Consider the following 19,934-nt stretch of genomic DNA (forward strand, 5'->3'; position numbering starts at 1 on the left):
ACCCGAGGGGACCCAGTGGAGCGCAAGGCTGCGGAGTTGAGCAGGTGTTAGCAGATGTATCTGTGGATTTGGGCCGAGTGGCCGGGTGAGCACCGAGTGTGGGGAGCGAGCAGGGCCTTGGAGAAAAGGCCGAGCAACACCCTGGGAAGGGCTCGTCTCTAGGGGAGCCACCCCCCGGCCGTGCCCCTCGACACAGGGGCTCAGGGGAATGGGTGTGAACGTGAGCGTTTGTGCCGCCAGCTGCGACCGGCGGCCGCTGAACTCACTTGCGCGGGAGGAATTTCCCAGCTGCCCCCCACTCGGCAGTGGGAAATGTGGCCCCCCCGTGCTGAGCTGCTCCAGACAATTCTTTCCCGGCGCTCGGCTGGGGGCTCTGGCCAAACACTCCTGCTCTGAGCGACCCCGTGTCTGGGCTGGGAAGGGAGATTCAAGGGGTCGGATGTGCAGAGCCCATGGGGTGGGGGATGAGGCTCCCTCCCTCTGCAGCGGGGGGCAGGGTCCCGGGCTGGGTTCCAGTCATGTCAATGGGGGATTCTCCATCCCTGGCCATCGCTCAGCTGTGCTGCGAGAGCGTCAGTAACTCAGCCGGGGTGAGTGGGGGCAGCAGGGGCTGGGGGAGATCTGGGGCCTGCCAGGTACAGGTCAGAGCGGTTGCCCTTGACGGTCCTTTGTGCCCTGCAAGTCTGAGCCAATAAGACCTGCCTATTGGCTGCTCTGCGACTCCTGTCCCCGGCTCTGACACCCGCCGCTGTGACTGCCCCAGCCAGGAGCCAGGCAGGGCTTTGCCTGGGGAGGGGCTCTTGTCTCGGCAACAGAAACACTCCTGGGCGTGTGGGCTGCAGCCCCGGGAAATCCTCAGAAAAAGACCCCACACGAGAGTTCTCTTTATTTCACCCTCCAGATCCCTGGGGCGCAGGGTGAGGTGTGTGCAGGGGGCAGGTGGGCTCGCCCTGCCCCTGGGATCGTCCCACCCGCTGGGAGGACAATGGGGCAGACCCTTCGGGGGCAGGGCGGGGGCAGCCTGTGGGTGGGGGGCACCCTGGGGTGTCGTGCTGATCCCACTGCAGCAGCAGGAGCTGAGACAGGCCCATGGGCACTTCCAGGAGCTGGTACTGATGGAGGGTGAGAAGGGGCTGCAGGCCAGCGAGGGGTCACGCTGCCACCCAGCTGCCCCCACCAAGGGAAGGAGAGGCCCAGGGACAGGATCCCCCTGTGGCACCGTTACAGGGACACCTTCTGCTCCCTGTGTGTGGGGAGCCAGCCGGGCAGGCGCGGAGGGGGTGGGGGCAGGGAGGGCACATGGGGCGGGGTCCCCTCTGCGTCTGGCCTGATGTTGGCGCATGGCCGTACCCTGTGCTGTGAGGGCCCAATCCAGGCCTGGCGCAGCCCAAGGCAGCTCCACCCGTTGCAGTGGTGCAGGGGGACCCACTTCCCCAGGGCTGAACTGGACCCTGGGAGGGGCTGGGGCAGTGGGGGAGCCTGGCTGGGGTGAGGGAGAGCGAATGGCCCAGGGGGTGTTGGGTAGGACAGGTCTTGGTGGAGGCCGAGACCCACGGGAAGTGCGTTAGTTACACAGGAGGGAGGTGCGGAGGGAGAGCGGAGCAGCCGGCTTGTTCCACAAAAGTAACTCTGCCAGCCCCTCCGGCAGCCACAAGCCCCACAGGCAAACCCCCAGATTCTCCAGCTGCTCCACCCCCGACCGACAGCCCCTGCTCGGGGGAGAGGTCACTGAAACCTGGGTCACCAGCTGCACCCGGCTTCTTCCGGCCCCAAAGGGTCCAGCCGCAGCCCCAGGTCAATCCAGGCTTGGCTCTCACCCAACCAGCACGCTGGGCCTGGCCTTCAGCATCCACGTGTACAGGTGTGTTAACACCAACAGACAGACCCGGGCAGAGAGTGGGTGGAGGTGGCGCATTCCAGACGTCCCCCACGGCCACTGATGCAGCCAGCCACGTCCTGTGCTGATGTCCTGAAAGTCTCTGAACACCCCCCACGGGGCGGGAGCCCAGAGGACACTGGCTTAGTTCCTGCAGCCTGGAGAACTGGGCGCTGGAGCACTGGAACCGGAACCCAAACTGGGAGCGAGGTGGTCACCGCCACAGCATCTGACGGCTTTCCATGGGGAGGGGAACGTCCTTTCTCCTTCCCACAGGCACTGGCGGCTCAGAGTCACCCGACCCCGGTGAGCCGCTGTGGGAAACTGCCCTCGGTGGCTGGTTTCCCGAGCACGGCCCAGTCCAGTCACATGGCAGCTGGGATGGAGGTCTGGGCGTCCGATTTCAACCCCATTGCTCAGCCCAGGCCACCTGACCCCTTGGGCTGGTGTGGACAACAAGTCCCACTTCCCTGAGATGTGTATTCGACGCCTGAGCCTGGTGTCTAGCCCAGCAGCCTGGTTCTGCATGTGTCTGTGTGTGTGTGTGTGTGTGCGCACACCCCCTAGTGTGACTCTCAGCACTCAGACATTTCTAACACAGCTACAGAGCCAATGTGTGTAACTTCTCACACGACCACGGCACCGACACACAAGTCACACACGGCTTCAGGGCATCTCCAGCTTTCATCAGACCCCTCACTTGGCCCCCCAGCCCAAGGGTCGGTGCCGCTCTACACACCGGTGACAGAAATGGCTTCCACAGCCAGGGCACAGCTCCAGTCCCGGCACAGAGGTGCCCCTGCCCGGCTGGGCTGGCGTGGCCCTTCTCCCCACGGCGGGCGGGGACTGCTCGGGCACCACTGACCTCAGGGTCCCGGCGGCAGAACACCCCAGCTGCGATGTTGGACCTGGGGTGCAGAGCCTCTGTGGGGACAGGAACCTGCTCCAGGGCCGGCTGAGTTCCACCAGCCCTGCCCCACGGCGCCCTCTGCCCCACAGCCCCCGACTAAGCCCCAGGGCAGGATCAGCCCCTCCCTCAGCCCCAGGGCAGGATCAGCCCCCACCTCAGCCACAGGGCAGGATCAGCCCCCACCTCAGACCTAGGCCAGGATCAGGTCCCATCTCTGTGGTCAGGACACCCAGAGCCTGTGGGACTCCCTGCTACAGGACGGGCTGGGTGGGGAGAGGGGGGCAGCGGGGAGTGGGAGGGGCTGGGGGCTGGCTGGGGGCACCACAATTACCCCTCTTCCTTGCAGCTCTCTGCTTGAGACCCGCTCCCCTGGCCCCTGGGAGCTTTCTCTTTTCTGAGCGAAAGGAGCCCAGGTCTGGCCGGCTCCCCCACAGCTCATGTTCTCTGCACCTTCCACCAGCCTTGGGCTCTTCTCCGCACCTGCTCCCCCTTCTCCACAGCCTTCTGCAAATGTGGGGCCAGCCCTGGGCACGAGCCCCACGGAGGCTGCTCAGCGCAGAGCGGGGGGAAGGAATTGCTGCTCCTGGCTGGCTCCCAACACCCGGCAGTGCCGCCCACAAGCAGGTTGGCGCTTCTGGCAACAGTCTCACCCTGTTGACTCCTCTGGAGCTTGTGCTCCGCTCTGAGCCCAGATCCCTTTCTGCAGGACTCCTCCCTCGACAGCCACTTCCCCGGCTGGGTGTGACACGGATTGGGCCTTCCTCAGGGGAGCACTTTGCACTTGGCCTTATTCAGCTTCACCCCATTGACCTCAGGACGTTTCTCCAGTGTGCCCAGATCATTCTGAGTTACGACCCTGTTCTCCCTCCCAGCTTGGTATCACCTACAGACGTAAGCAGCGCACTCTCCATGCCCAGATCCACATCGCCGAAGATACTGAGCAAAGCCTGTCCCCGAACAGACCCCTGCAGAGCCCCCCTTGTTCTGCCCTTCCAGCAGGACTGTGACCCATTAATAACGACTCTCTGAGAACGGCTGTACAGCCAGTTATGCACCCACCTTACAGCAGCCCCATCTCAGTTGTATTTACCAAATATATTGATAAGAAGATCATGCGAGACCATATCAAATGCCTTCCTAAAACACAGGTACACCACATCCACCCCTTCTCCCTTGCCCACAAGCGTTGTTACACTTTCACAGAAAGCCATCCGATTGGTTGGACGTGACTTGTAGTGTACAGATCTACGCTGGCTGTTACCCAGCCCCTGATTGTCTTGCAGATGTTTGCAGGTAAATTCCTTACTTACTTGCTTTGTCCTTTCCTGGCACAGAAGTTAAACTGACTGGTCTGAAATTTCCTGGGTTGTTCTTATTTTCCTTTTTAGAGTTAAAGCAATGAGGGGTCCTGTGGCACCTCACAGACTAACAGAAATGTGTGAGCATGAGCTTTCATGGGCAAAGACCCACTTCCTCAGCTGCAGGTGCTCCATGAAGTGGGTCTTTGCCCACAAAAGCTCATGCGCATCCATTTCTGTTAGTCTATAAGGTGCCTCAGGACCCCTCGTTGCTTTTGCAGATCCAGACTAACACGAATTCCAGGACTTTTCAAAGACGATAGCAAGAGGCTCAGATATTTCCTCTTTCAGCTCCTCCAGTATTCTAGGAGGCATTTCATCAGGCCCTTGTGTCTTGCAGACATCGAACATTTCTAGGTCATTTTTAACTTGTTCTCTCTTTATTTTATCTTCCATATCTATCCCCTCCCCACTGGGACTCCCCGTGTTTGCCATTTCTCCAGCAGACTCCTTGGTGAATACCAAAACAAAGAGGTCATTAAGCAGCTCTGCCATATCCAACTTTTGTTGATATTGTTCCTCCCTCCTCACTGCACAAGGAGCCTACCCTGTCCTTGGCCTTGCTCTTGCTTCTAATACACTGCTGGTGGATCTGGATGTACAACCAACCCCTTCTCACTTCCTTCTGCAGTATCAGGATAGCCCCCAACCCTCTCCCTGTCAGCATCCCACATGGTATCGTCAGGAGCAAGGGGTAGTAAGGAAAAGAGCTTCACATAGTCGGACCTGGGAAGGACATGGCTGGCGGAGGTGGAACTGGAATGAAACGTCTCTCCTTGGAAGCTCTGTTTTCCTTTGACATTTCCAGTTTTGAAAGCTGAAAGTCAGGACCATACTTTGACTAAACCTTTTCCTTTTGGCGGGGGGGGGGGGGCGGGATGTTCCCAATGAATTATAAATCCGAGGAAACCATTCTGCCTTTTGAATTTCAAAAAATAGAGACATTTTAAATTTTGAGGTAAATTGGCAACAAAAGTTTCTCTTCCATTTTCCAGACTGGATATAGTCTTTCAAAAGAACAAAGAAGTTGAGCGTTGTGAGAAATTCGATAAAATCTTTTTGAATTTCTGTTCACCAGGACCCCACCACCCAATTTGATTAATTCGACTTTTCAGGCTCTAATTTCTCCAGTGGTGAGAAAAGCTGCTCTTCTGTACAGTTTTTCTCAAGGCTCCTTTCACCTCTTTGTTCCTCAGAGTGTAAATTATGGGGTTCAATGCTGGTGAGACGATTGTGTATAATAGGGAAATCAATAGGTCACTCTCTGTAGTGGAGCCAGTGTTGGGCACCAGGTAGGTGATGAGGGCTGTTCCATAGAACACAGTCACCACCGTGAGGTGGGAGGAGCAGGTGGAGAAAGCTTTACGCCTTCCCTCCACCGATGCCAGCTTGAGGATGGTGGAGATAATGCGGATGTAGGACAGGAGTATCAACAGGAAAGGGCCCAGGGTGAACAGAACTGCCACCATACGGCATACAGCCTTAATTATTGATGTGTCAGCGCATGCCATTTCCAAAAATGGTGGAGCATCACAGAAGAAGTGGTGGATGCGGTTGGAGCCACACAAGGGCAGGCTGAAGATCCACATGGTCAGAGAAACTCCCACCGAGATGCCAACAGCCCATGAAGCCCCCGCGAGCAGAGCACACACCCGGCCGCTTATGATGGTTGTGTAGTGCAGGGGGTGACATATGGCCACGTAGCGGTCGTAGGCCATGGCTGCGAGGAGGCAGCCTTCCGTGAGGCCCGTGATGGCTAAAACGTACATCCCCGCTGCACAAGCTTCAATGGAGATGGTCTTTTCCTCCACCAGGAGGTGAGCCAGCAGCTGAGGGACCACACTGCTGGTGAAACAGATTTCCGAGGCAGACAGGTTCACCAGGAAGAAATACATGGGGGTGTGGAGGGAGCGGCTCAGCTTTATCAGCAGGATAACGAGTAGGTTCCCCATAAGGGTGAGCAGGTAGATGACTAGAAGCACCACAAACAGAAGGATTTGCAGCTCGTTAAGATGTGAGAACCCCACGAGGACAAACACATCGAAGATGGTCTGGTTCCCTCCAGGGTCGCTCTTGGAAGAGGTCATCTGTAGGGGAACAAAGAGACCAGGTCTGAGACACATCAGAAATGTGACTGCAAAATAAAACATTTGTCCTGGTTTCCTTCCTGTCGGGACCCTTCTGACTAACAACTGCTGAAATTTCTCTGTAAATTACAGCCCACTGATCTGGGCTTGCTCCAGGCTTTAAGCAGAGTCAGGGACATTTGGTTCGTGTGCTCAAGGGGTTGATTGTCTTCTTCTGTCTCTTGCAAGTCAGGTTTCTCTTGGCTCCTCACTGTCATTGGGTTGAGATGTTGACTTCTGTCCATATGAAGGTGAGTTTCCTGGAGTTCTTCATTTTCATCTGATGGAAGAGCCGCTTGTCTCTTGTCTCTGTGTTTCCAGTCCGTGTTGTCTGTTCGTTGCATTTCCAACAGCTCTCGATTGCGCCGTTCTGTGTGAATGGGATGGAGCTGGAGCTGACGGTGGTCTTTTTTCTATTGGCATTTTGTGAAAAAGTCCCTCAGTGAATGTGGCGCTGTGTAAGGTGCGTCACTTCCAGTGGGAAAGTGCATTTCCTGCTCTGCATCTCTGCGGTCTCGCTGGTCAGAAAGGTGTGGTGAGAAGGAATGGTGTGGTAGGTTTAGCCCATTGTTGTGTATCAGCCTGGCGCAGCCCAGGGGTGAAGGTAACAGCTGTGTGTTCTACGTTCTCTTGTATGGCCCCCCATGGGCTGTGTAAGAGATATCAGTGGGGTGGCTGAGGGTGGCTGAAGGCTGGGGGTGGGGGAGTGTTTGGGCTTGGGATGGTGGAGGGGAAGAGGTGGGTGGTGGAGGAGGTGGAGCAGAAGATGGAAGGGTTGGGGGACCAGGGCAGGGTGCAGAGGGTGCTGCAGTGAGGACAGGGGGCTGTGGGGGAGGCCTCATTGCATATGGTGGCTAAGGGCAGGGGTTGGGTATGCAGAAGTCAGGGACCTGGGGGGACCAGGGCAGGGGGTGGGAAGTGCTGGGTGGGTGCACACCAGGGAGATCATTATCGACAGGGAAGGGCCTATGAGGGCAGGGAGAGGTCAGGGCCGAGGTTTTGGGAGGTGGGAGGGTCGGGGGTGAGGGCAGGAGCTGGAGGTGCAGTTGTCACAGCAGGGTTTGGTGCGGGGGGTCTCAGGGTAAAGGTGGAGGGGGATGGAGTGAGGGGACGGGGCTCAGGACAGAGGGTTGGGGGGGCGTTAAGGCAGGTGTTTGGGTGGGGGGGTCCTTGCCAGGGTGTGATGGAGTATGTGCAGGGTCCAGGAGGGATGGGGCAGCTCAGGGCAGGGGATGGAGGGAGCCAGATGGAGGGTGAGGTGTGGGGGTCAGTGCAGAGTCTGGGGGTGAAAGTGTGACTGCAGCCGAGTTCCCGAATACGATTTCTCAGACGAGGGCACATTCTCCTCTCACTCGTATGTTAATGATACGAATAATCACACCAGTGCCCGGATTCCCCTGCAGTGACACCTCACACCAGCAAACGGACACTGCGGAGCCAAAACACGCTGGAAACCTTTTTCCGATGGAGAAGCCCCCTGGAATCTGAAAGCAGTGGGGGACTGTGGCCTTTCTGCTCTGCACAGCGTTATTCTTCCTTCAGTGTTAGCGAACGACCCAAATCATTCCTGCCTCCCTCACAGCCAGTTCTGCAATACATTGGTTTGTGTCCACATAAGAGACGAGACCCAGGGCCAGCACCTTACATGGGTGTAAAAGGAGCTGCACTGAGGAAAAGGAGCAAAGAGCTTAAACTGCACCAAGGGAGGTTTAGGTTGGACATTAGGAAAAATTTCCCAGCTGTCAGGGTGGTTAAACGCTGGAATAAATTACCTGGAGGGGCTGTGGAATCTCCATCCCTGGGGATGTTTAAGAGCAGGTTAGACAGACATCTATCAGGGACGGTCTGTGCAGTGCAGGGGACTGGACGGAACAACCTCTCGAGGTCCCTCCCAGTTCTAATGTTCTATAATCCTATGAGTCTCCGAGTTACACCACTTGTGAAGCTTTCTCCTGTGATGGTAACACAAGGAATTTTACAAGAAAAATCCCATGATGTAGGAGACATTTCCTACATGTTTTATTTCAGGTTTATTTGTTGAAAAGGAACTTCATAATCACGTGTGTGACCGTGAAGTGACAGAGTTGAATTAAAAATGAGACACAACAAATGGATTTCGCCTGTGCTTAACTTCCTTGCTATGGGGCTCTCACAGGACTGCAGCAAATAACAGTGAGCTCGTAAGCGGGAACCAGAGTGACAGAAGAGACACACTGAGTGGGAACGCCCAGAACTGGAGACTGTGTTCTTCTGACTCCAAATGACACACGCTCTCCAAGAGAACAAAGAGAGAACATGAAATCACAGGACCAAATGAAAGGGTGGGGCTGAGCTACGTCCAGTGCACATCACAAAACCTTTTCAAACGGCTGTGAGTGATATTTTCTAAACATACAGAAGTGGTGAGAATTCTTGTGTCTCTCTTAAGAGCTCCTTTGAAAAACCTTCACTGACATTACGAAGGACTTTCCTCAGCACGACCATGGCACTAAATGCAGAGCTGGCTGAGAAATGGAATTTGCATCCCGTGGGAAATGCCAGTGTGTTTTTTCACACTGAATCAATGTGAAAAGTAGAAGCAGCAAAAACCCAAATTAAAGTTCACAAGAGCCTTTATGAACTCAAACATTCAACACAAAATGTTTTCTCTGTGTTTACTGATGGAAAACATCCATATAGATTAATTCTTTTTCCAGAATGGATTTTGGTTTCTGTTTTTATTTCTGAGCTGACATTTGGACAGGCTCTAAATAAATAGAATTGTTTCATTATTTGGCCTTATTTAGTTTGCAGAAGAGAAGAGTGAGGTGGGGATTTGATAGCAGCCTTCAACTTCCTGAAGAGGGGCTCTAAAGAGGGTGGAGAGAGGCTGTGACAGATGGTAGAATGAGGAACGAGGGTTTTAAGTTGCAGTGGGGGAAGTCGAGGTTGGATATTAGGAAAAACTATTTCCCCAGCAGGGTGGGAAGCACAGAAATGTGTTACCTAGAGAGTTGATGGAACCTCTATATCAAGAAGTTTTTAAGTCACCGCTTCACAAAGTCCTGGCTGGGATGATTTAGTTGGGGGTGATCCTGCTTTAGGCAGGGGGCTGAGCTCAATGACTTGCTGGGTTCTCTTCCAGCCCTGGCATTCTACGATTTACTCACCCCTGAAAATAAGGTCCGGGGAGATTCTTGTCATTGAAAGCTCAGTGGTAATTTCAGTGCTCTTCAGGTCACCCAGACAGTCCCTTTGGAAACAGGAGACCATGCAATAAATTAACGAAGTACACATTATGTACCAAAAGGGCTCAGATAAATTCAGCTATGAGAGACCCCCTCTAAATTAGTGGGCTTCACCTGTGGAGCATGTACCGTGGTCGTATTCAGGAGTGGATAGTCTGATGAGAAGAGATCAGATGCAGCCCATCCACCTGACTCTGCTCAAATTTGTAAACAGCACACACCTTATAAAACAACAAAGAGGAAGCTGTGCTAGTCTATACACTATCAAAACAAAAAGCAGCCAAGTAGCACTTTAAAGACTAGCAAAATGGTTTATTAGGTGAGCTTTCGTGGGACAGACCCACTTCTTCAGACCATAGTCAGACCAGACCAGACCAGACTCAATATTTAAGGCACAGAGAACCAAAAACAGTAAGCAAGGAGGACAAATCAGAAAAAAGATAATCAAGGTGAGCAAATCAGAGAGTGGAGGGGTGGGGGGGGAAGGTCACAAATTAGACTGAGCCAACTATGCAGACAAGCCCCTCCAGTGACTTAGAAAGTTCCCTTCACGATTTAAACCATGTGTTAATGTGCCGAATTTGAATATAAAAGCCAGCTCGGCTGTTTCTCTTTCCAAAACGGTGCGATAATTCCTTATCTGTAACACACATACCTTGAGGTCATTGACAGAATGCCCCATTCCATTAAAATGTTGACTAACTGGATTGTGGATCTGGAGTGTTTTGATGTCTGTTTTGTGCCCATTGACCCTTTGTCTAAGGGAGTTAGAAGTCTGTCCAATATACAAAGCATCTGGGCATCTGGGCATTGTTGGCACATGATGGCATATATGATGTTCGTAGAGGAGCATGAGAAAGTGCCCGTGATTCTGTGAGCAACCTGGTTAGGTCCAGTGATGGTATTTCCAAAGAAGATATGTGGACAAATTTGGCAGTGGGAAAGTGCATTTCCTGTTCTGCGTCTCTGCTGTCTCGCTGGTCTGAATGGTGTGGTAGGTTGAGCCCGTTGTTGTGGATCAGCCTGGTGCAGCCCAAGGGTGATAGTAACAGCTATGTCTTCTACGTTCACTTGTATGGGCACCCCCAGCTCTTGGGGGGCTCCCCATGGGCCGTGTAAGATATGTCAGTGGGGTGGAGGTGGGTTCCTGAAGGCTGGGGACGAGGGAGTCTTGGGGCTTGGGACGGTGGAGGGGTAGGAGTGGGTGGTGGAGTAGGTGGAGCAGAAGATGGAAGGATTGGGGGACCAGGGCAGGGGGCAGAGGGTGCTGCAGTGAGGACAGGGGGCTGTGGGGGAGGCCTTATTGCATGTGGTGGTTAAGGGAAGGGGATGGGGGTGCAGACGTCAGGGGGTTGGGGGGACACAGGGCAGGGGGTGGGAAGTGCTGGGTGGTTGTACACCAGGGAGATGATTACCGACAGGGAAGGGCCTATGAGGGCAGGAATGGGTCAGGGCAGAGGGTTTGGGGGGTGGGAGGGTCGGGGGTGAGGGCAGGAGCTGGAGGTGCAGATGTCACAGCAGAGTTTGGTGTGGGGGATCTCAGGGCAAAGGGGGAGGATGATGGAGTGAGGTGAGGGGGCTCAGGACAGAGGGTTTGGGGGGCGTTAGGGCAGGTGTTTGGGTTGGAGGGGTCTTTACCGGGGTGTGATGTAGTATGTGCAGGGTCCGGGAGGGTCGGGGCAGCTCAGGGCAGGGGGTGGAGGGTGCCAGACGGAGGGTGCGGTGTGGGGGTCATTGCAGAGTCTGGGGGTGAAAGTGTCACCGCAGCCAATTTCCCAAATACGATTTCTCAAACGAGGGCACATTCTCCTCTCACTCGTATGTTAATGATACGAATAATCACACCAGGGCCCGGATTCCCCTGCAGTGACATCTCACACCAGCAAACGGACACTGGGGAGCCTAAACACGCTGGAAACCTTTTTAAGACGGAGAAGATATTTAAAACACCCAGAGGATGTAGAAACTGAATCTCCATGAAAATTTTGAAACTCTTGAGAAAAATCTTTTAGCAAAATTTTCCCATTATTAATGACATATTGCTTTTGATTCAGTCTTTGGAAAAAAAACCTGAATTCAAGGGGCTTTTTATTTTTATTTTTTTTGATACTCTCCAGACACTCCCAGGCATTTTCTCCTGGTTTTAAGTTTGCTCATTCGAAAAATAAGAGGGGTGCGGAAAGAAAGGGGAGAAAAATGAATGAGAAGTTCAGAAAATAATTTTAATTTTTAAGATTAATTTTATCTCACTTTTTGACTACTTGAAAATGTAAAGATTGAAAATTTTGACCCAGGATTCCATGAAAGAAATATTTTGCTCTTAACATTTCAGATCTCTTTTAAAAAAATGACTAAAGACAGATCTTGTCATCCACAATTTGTTGACAGAATTATGTACTTGCAGAGTCAATTGTTTCCGTAGAAAAATGTCAACTCCAGACAAGAGGGTGAAGTTGCTGTGAGAAACTCAGGAGAATGGTTTTGTGGGAAAGCCACTGACCTTGGGCTGCAGAGACCAAGATACAGTTTTTGTCCCACCAGAGACAACTTGGCTACGTCGACACTAGAATCACCTGTTGACAGCAGTTACTGCTGGAAGACGTGTCCTTACAAAACTTCTACCCACAGATTGTGTCTGCACATAAAAGCAGCTCGATCTTTCAATCCGATCTGTCAACAAACAGCCCCCCCGCCCCCAGAGCATCTACAAGGCTTTTTAACACATTTTGCACGTAGACGCTTCACAGCTTTTGTCAACGACACCCATCAAAACCCCAGGTTTGTCTACACAACTGTAGGGTAGATGGAGCCCTTTTGTGCCCATAAACAATTCACCCCCCCTCCTGGTGTGCGCTCTTCCAAGGAGAATAATGGAGGTAGGTGACCAATTCCCCTTGATCCTCTCACTCCTGACCTCTCCAGGGCCCTTTAAAAACCAGGGACTGCGACTCACTTTCCCTTTGTGAAACAGGGCGATGCTGCAGCTCCCTGCCTTGCTAGGAAGGCTCTGAGGGCCAGTCCCCTGACGACCGTGGAGCACTCAGGTACAAGGCCAGGAGGTGGATCTCCTGGGGACAAAGGCAGTGAAAGCGGACGGGACATTGCTCACCACTTTCCTGTCAACCTCAGAGGCTGCCGAACTAACTGCAGCTGCTCAGGAGTGGAGGCTGAAGACACGCCCAAGGACTCAGCTCCAGACAGCTTGATGTAAAAGCCTGAGCACCTCTGGGCTGAGCTGAGCACCCACAGCTGTTGGGTCAGCTGCTGGAGGAGACCCCTAAAGCTCCATCCAGGTGCCAGCCTATGAGCAGCAGAGAGACACTCACAGGGATAGTACGGGATGCTCCTCAGCCCTTGTTGGACAGGTGGCTTTTGGACACTGGGGGCTGGCAGGTCTCAGGAGACGAAGGGTGTTCGGTGTCCGGCTCCCACTGAAATTCTGGGGCTTTGCAATTCCAGAGTAAAGCTACGAGACAGCTACAGACGGGTAACCTTCTCGACAAGCAAGCAGCCGCCCGGGCAATCTCACTCTGGTTTCATCTGCAGCCCCAGATACCTCCCTTGGCTCCTTCTCGGTTTCATTCTCACCACCACCTTGCCCCGGCATCTCTTAGCTGAGTCCTGCAGACCTGGTGTGGGACAGCCAGAGGCACAAAGACCTCGGACCATCCTGGGAGCAAAGAATCTGTGGTTTGTCTTTCCCCTAATCTGCTGAGAGTGCTCTGGGAACTCCAGGTAACATCTGGAGATCCCTTTGGAGGAGCACTCGCTCTGTGAGTGCCAGATGCTACCTCCCCGGCTAAGGCTGTTCTTTCCTGAGCAGTGCAGCCCTGAGCAGCTCTCATCGTAATGCTAATAACCAGTCCCCACCGTCGCACCGCACACTGTGTGGAGGAAAAGTCCGTACCTGCTGCAACTGGCCATGGCTGTGAGCTCAGAGCCGGCTGCCTCCCAACCATCTAGGGCGTCCTGGGGCATCCGAGCTGATCATTGCCGTCCTGGCCAGCAGATGAAGACAACCAAGTTCCAAAGAGGTGAGAGCCTCATAAATCTCCCCGTTAAGTGTTCACTAAGCCTGGTGGCTGGGCGTGAAGAGATGCTGAAATCCCCTGGAGCTTTACTAGGAACGATCATGAAAGTTGTTGTTCTGGAGCTCTGGGGATTTGCCCACAAGAGGCGTCGTTAGTAACTTTCGGAACTTTCCACAGGCTGACTTTGTGCCATGTGAAGAAACATTTCCCTTAGGTTGTTGTAACTCTGCTCCGTGCTGATGTCATTTGGTCACCGGCTAGTCCTTGTGCCACGGGAAGAAGTAAATAACTCTTCTCTATTCTGTTTCTCCATTGAGTAGAGGATTGTGATTTGCTTCGCTGACAGCAATTTCTCCTTTAGTCTTCCACGTGGAGAAAGTTAAACTGTTCCAGCCTTGGAAGTGTTTATTCTGAGCAATTGGCTGGAGCAGAAAACGTTCAATTTCCCCAGGGAAAACTTGCTTTGCAACCAGAACAAACCCAGTGTGGGACAGGAAGTGTTTAGAAGGAACAAAACCATTGATCTGAGTTTCATTCTGGCTGTACAGAGCAGGACTGTGTCTGCTCCCTTCACTCTGGGGACTGAACTGCCCTGACAGCTGGTCCTGCCATGGGAACAGGAACCAGACGAGTCCCCAGGCCGGCAGGCAGAGCGACCCCACTGCACAGCACCAGCAGCAGGTGTATTGTGGGAATCCCACTGAGAGGGGCAGTAATATGGCCGTTCCCGATCAAGGGGAGGACGTCCAGCCCTGGACTGAGACTCAGCAGGTCTGGGCCCACCAGTTTCCAGCTTGGTGACTTTAGGCAAGGCCCCACCCCTGTCTGTGCCTCAGTTTCTCCATCTGTAGAATGGGGATAATGGACCTTCTCTCCTCTGGAAAGTAGGTTGTGTGCTGCTGAAGAGATGACCTCAGAGTCAGTCCTAACCGTGTGACAGAGCCTCGAGCAGGCCGTGGTTCCAGCTGAGGACGTACAATACACTCTAGCAAGAGAAGGGGCCTTAATAGCAGCGCCCTTGTGTCCACGCCAGGGCTCAGGCCAGTGTCTGGTTAACACCTCCCCGGTTACACTGGCCTGTCTGCTCAGGACTGAGAAGCTGGGTGGGGCCGAGGGAGCAGCCCCTGGGACGTTACTGTCCAGCCCGCTCTGCCCCAGACCCAGCTGCCATTCAGTGGGGCTCCAGGGGAACCCCTCCAACCTCCAGAGGGGCTGGCCAGGGCCAGGACACCAGCCTTGCGGGGGAAGGGGTGGGGGTAGCAGTGACATCACAAAGGCCTGTGGCAGGACCTCAGCCTATTGGAGGACAGGGATGACCTCACAAAGAGACCCTGACAACAGCCAATCAGGACAGAGGCGCGAGCGGGACAAGCTCAGAGATTCCCGCGGCTTGGCAGCAGCCGGCGCCTCCCCAGGGTCTCTGCGGGGGCCGGAGGGAGAACTGGGACCGACGGGCGGGGCAGGAGGAGCCTCGTGGGCGTTTTCTCCTTCCCTGCGGCCGGTGGGGCTGGGCCCGGGGAGAAGGTGGGAGCCTCCGAGGGGTTTGGAGCCTGCTCGGTCTGGTTCCCCTTCGCCCCTTTCCCTCCATCTGTCTTGTCCCCCTTTCCCGGCCCCCCACCAAGCAGGTGGTGCCTTGGGGCAGTCCCTGAGTCTCTCTAGGGCTGTGTCTGCAATGGCGCCCTCCTGCGGAAGAGAAAATGCACATGAGGTGCTCATTAGGATATGTCACAATCTCATTTGCATATCTTCTTCTGATGCTTTCGCAAAAGAGAGTTGTGTTGATGGGGCCATTTTGTGCAAAATAAAACTTCTGCTCTGGAACCCTGAAAACCTGAGACACCCGACGCCGCAGGGGACCTGCGGGCAGAGCCCCAGAGGGCACCAGGACAGCTGGGAGGGGAGCGTGGGGGTGGGGGGGCAGTTTCCCTGGGGCAGCGGCAGAGCCCGGCTGTAACTCACCCCCACCCGCACTGCCCGCGAGTGACCTCTGAGCCGGCTCCCGGACCCCGGCGTGGGCAGGCGGCTCCCACAGGCCGCAGGGCGGCAGCTGCAGGACTGCACCTGGGAGTGACCCTGGGGCAGAGTCAGAGCCGGGCCTGAGCCAGACGTGGGCCCAGCTCATCTGCTCCTGGCTCAGGGAGCCCCTGGCACTTCAAGGGCCCATGTTCCAGCCCCGGCTCCAGCCAGGCTCCTGCCCGGCCCTGGGTCCCTCCTCGCCCCCTGGAGCAGCTGGGGGGAGTCCCCATGGAGGGCCCTGCCCAGCGCCCTTTGCCCAGGAGCTGGGGGTCTCGTCCGGCCCCTCTCCCCAGTGGCTCCAGCAGAGGGACGTGGGGAGGGGGCTCCTGGGGGGGCTGGGGGCTGGCAGCAGGACGCTGATGGGCCCCGTCTCCTCCCTTCCAGCACAGCTCAGCACAGTCCCCAAGTAGGGAGCTGGGGGCCCAGCCGGGACCGGCCCTCAGGGCCCAGCCGAGGACACCGGGCGGCCGGCCAGGGAGGTGCCGGACCCCTCTCCCCACTGCTGCTGCGCCAGAGGTAAGGGACCCGCTGGGCACCGGCCCCTGGAGCAGTGACACCGCCAGGCGCCAGGCCGGGGCCCTGCGGAAATGCCCCCCAGCCTGTCCCCCCCCCGGGAAATGGGAGCCCGGTCGCAACGCGCCAGAGCCCCTGGGACCGGCCCGCGGGAGGGGGCGTCTGTCTGCTCCCCACCCCCACCCCCGCTCCATGTGGGACCAGCCCCTCCCCAGCACCAAGGCGCCGGCTCTTCTGTGGGGCCAGGGCTGCAGCCCCCTGGGAACCCAGCCCCAGCCAGGCCCTGGGGCAGCCGCACGCTGCAGGGAACAGAACAGCTGGGGGGTGGGACGGGGGCGGGGGCAGCAGCTCCTGCGCCCATAGGTGGGAGGGGTCTGGCTCTGGGGGCACTAGAGAGGTGCTGTGTCCATCCCAGGGCCCGGCTCCCCCTGAGCCCTGGTTCCCGGGGCCCCGCGTCAGACAGGCCCTTGCTGTCTTGGGACAGGAGCAGCCCGGCCACGGGGATGCGCCAGCTCCCCTGGCTCAGCCTGGCGCCAGGTGCCCATGGCCCGACTGTGAGAATTCCAGCCCAGGGACGGGGCTGGTCGCTGCGCAGATGGGAGGCTGAACAGCCGGCCCAGCGGCCAGGGCCCTGCAAGGTCACACATGGGACAAGGGCAGTGGAGGAGAAACCTGCCGGCCAGGGCAGAGAAGCAGACGGGGGCTGCACCACGGGGACCTGCTGAAGAGTTCAACACACCAAGGGGCCTCCCCGTCGCACCGCATCCCCCAGACCCCGAGCTCGGGCTGCGGCACCCGTCAGCCATGGCGCTGGGCGGAGAAGCCACAGAAATACGGCGCGTCACAGCCCTGCCCTGGGCGCTCATGTCCTGGCCAGGCCCTTCCCAGGGAGACTCCCATCCAGTGCACAGCGCTGTGGCAGAGGGAGGGAACCTCAGGGGCAGGGGCAGGGGCCGGATGCAGCCCCCAGCTTGTGGGGATCCGTCCCCTGAAGCTCAGAGCTCCCCCCTGCACTGGGGAGCCCTCGCTGGGAGGGGTGGGGGGGGCTCTCTCAGTTGTGTGCAGCCCCCAAATGATTTGTCTACGGGTCAGTGGCCCTGACCCAACACAGGTTCCCCACCCCTGCTCTTGGGGGGAGGAAGGTCCCTGAGAACCTGACGAGGGCCCCACCCATTTCACAGCCAGGAGATGTGTGACGGGGGTGGAATCTGATCTCCCCACCCAGTGAGGAGCCTGGGGGGCCCAGCTGCTAGCCTGGCCAGGCCGGGATGGGACAGGAGTTGTCCTTCCCCGACACGGCCACGCCTGGTGGGGAGATCAGCGCCACCCTGAGAGGCAGGAGAAATGAGGGTGGAACTGCTCTGGCCCTGCCCTGCAGGCTGCTCGGGAGTGAAAGTGTCATTCTTGGTACGTCCCCCACCCCCACAGCACACACCCTATTTCAGGCCAGGGCCTGCACGGTCAGAGCGCCATGAAATTCCCCACGGGAACAGCTGAGAGGGGGAACCGGAGCAGCGTGGGAACTGCCTGGCTGTGAAATGGGCGACGGGGCAGGAGAACGCGATGGGGCCCTAGTTACGGCGTGTTCCATGGAAGTGGTGGGAAAGGGTCTGCCAGAAACTCTTGGCCCTGTTGGATCTCAGGGTCATTGGGGAATCCCCTTGTGCAGCCTTTCTCCAGCTGGGACTCCCAACCCACAAGGGGGTCACAGGGCAGGGTAGGGGGCTCATGAGCAGGGTCACTGGCCATCCAGGTGTTCCCAGCCATGACCTCCTCCATGGGCCTCAAATCTTCCCCTGGGCGGATGTTTGGAAATATTAAAAATGTCGGATTTCTCCCGGCTTTCCCAGCTGAGTGGCTGGAGAGCAGCGGCCACTGTCTGGGCACCCGGTTTGGATGGCAGCGCCACTGCCAGCAGCAGCACAGGGGGAAGGGAGGCCTGGTGTGATATCACCACCCCTCCTCCTGCACCACTGCTGGCGTGGGGCTGCCTTTTGATCTGCGCCGCATCAGAGCAGTAGCTGCTGGCAGGTCACCCAGCTCAGAAGTCAGCACCTCCACCAGCCGCAGCACAGAGGGAAGGGGGCCGGATATGTTCCTGCCACCTTCCCTTCTGCACTGCTGCTGAGTGCGAGCTGCCTTCTGAGCTGGGTGGTGGCAGAGCAGTGGCTACTGGCCAGGGGCCCAGCTCAGACGACAGCGTCCCTGCCAGCAGCAGCGCAGAAGGAGGGGTGGCATCGTGTGGTATTGTCACTCCTACGTCTGTGACACTGCTGGAGGTGGCCCTGCCTTCTGAGCTGGGCGTCTCACCAGCAGCCACGACTCTCTGGCCGCCCCGCTGGGCAGTCAGTGCTGCTCCTAACAGCGGTGCAGCAGGATGTGAAGGGGGGTTGGGGTGGGATTGCAGCACTTCCTTCTGCCCCACGGCTGGGAGCAGCCCTGACTCCCAAACGGGGGGACCAAAGAGTGGGTGCCACTGGCCAGGGGCTACTACAGAGGGCAGCGCCGGCGCCAGCAGCAGCACAAACTGGGGGTGTCAACGTGTGTCGTCGACGACAAGATTAAACAATACGCCTGGGCCGCTTGGTTAATCCTGTCGGCTGCGCACCCCTCCCCCGGCGGCCGCAGTATCAGAGGCAGAAAGGGGAGGGGAGGTGGGAGCTGGTCCCTGTGGGGAGATGGTTTTTAAGCTGCCTCCCCATGAGCCCCAGATCCCACAGAGCTGCCTGGTCTCCTGCCCCCACACTGCTGCCTGGGACAGAGAGGCAGCAATTGGGAGGGTCGGGGAGCAGGCGGGAGCTGGTGCACATAGAAAGTGGTTTCCCAACCGGCTTTCCCGCCCCCAGGAGCTGTGGAATAATTGTGGAGTTGCTGAGGTTTGGGGCGGTGACACCGTTATTCAATGACTTCCTGTCTGACGTCCCTAGCGCAGAAGAGCTCTGTCTGCCCATGTGGGCGGCGGGAAAGGCAGCGCCACCCCAGCAGCAGCGCAGAGGGCAGGGTGGCCTGGCGAGCCATTGCCTCCCTTCCTTGTGCACCCTGCTGGTGGCACTGCCTGACGGGGGCTGGGGCAGTAGGATTGGGTCCGGTGCCCAACCTGGATGGCAACCCCACTGCCAGCAGCAGCGCCGGGGGGAGGGAGGGAGGCCTGGGCTGGAATTGCCTCTCTCCCTTCTGTGCCGCTGCTGGCGCAGCCTCTCACTGCTCAGCTGGGCGGCAAGAGAGAGCGGTCGCCATGTGCACAAGGTGTCTGCCCCCAGCAGAGGCACAGAAGGTCTGTGAGTGCAACCCCACCTCTGTGCCACTGCTGGGGCAGCCTGGTTCCCCCCCCGCAAGGGGCCGGAGAGAGTCAGGGACTGGCAGGGCGCCCACGGCTGAAGTCAGCTCCACCGCCAGCAGCAGCGCAGGAGGAAGGGGCCTGGTACGGTATCGCCCCCCTTCCTTCTGCCCCAGTGCAGGCGGTGGCACTGCCTTTGGCCCGGGGCGGCAGCAGAGCGGTGGCAGCTGTTGTGGTTCCCAGCGTGGAGGGTGGCTGCACTGAGCAGCAAGGGAGGGGTGGTCATAGGCAGGACACCCAGCTCTGAAGCCAATGGCGCCGCCAATATCAGCGCAGGAGGCGGAGTGGCCTGCCAGTGACCACGGCTCCTGCACTGCTCAGTGGGGCCACCCTCCAAGCCGGGAACCACAACAGCTCCCACTGCTCTGCTGCTGGATGCCAGCGCCCAGCTCGGATGGCAGCACCGCTACCAGCAGCAGCACAGAAGGGCCTCATGGACCCACCCCCGCCTCCTAGGAACAGTCCCTCCCTCTCACAGGTGCTGGGAGACAGGCCAGGCCTTGCCCACACACAGCCCCTACCCGACGCTGACACTCGCCA

The 19,934-nt window shown here is 57.2% G+C and overlaps 1 protein-coding gene across 1 annotated transcript in view; it reads right to left on the reverse strand.

Moving 5' to 3' along the window:
• Nucleotides 1-5,262: 5,262 nt before the first annotated feature.
• Nucleotides 5,263-19,934, reverse strand: part of LOC142004456 (olfactory receptor 10A4-like) — a 31,762-nt gene continuing 17,090 nt past the window's right edge. Inside the window, exon 2 of the mRNA XM_074982101.1 lies at nucleotides 5,263-6,231. Within this exon, the coding sequence (XP_074838202.1) occupies nucleotides 5,263-6,231 (969 nt within the window). The remainder of the gene's footprint in view (nucleotides 6,232-19,934) is intronic.

The sequence above is a fragment of the Carettochelys insculpta genome, chromosome 32, assembly GCF_033958435.1.
Source record: "Carettochelys insculpta isolate YL-2023 chromosome 32, ASM3395843v1, whole genome shotgun sequence".
NCBI lineage: Eukaryota > Metazoa > Chordata > Testudines > Carettochelyidae > Carettochelys > Carettochelys insculpta.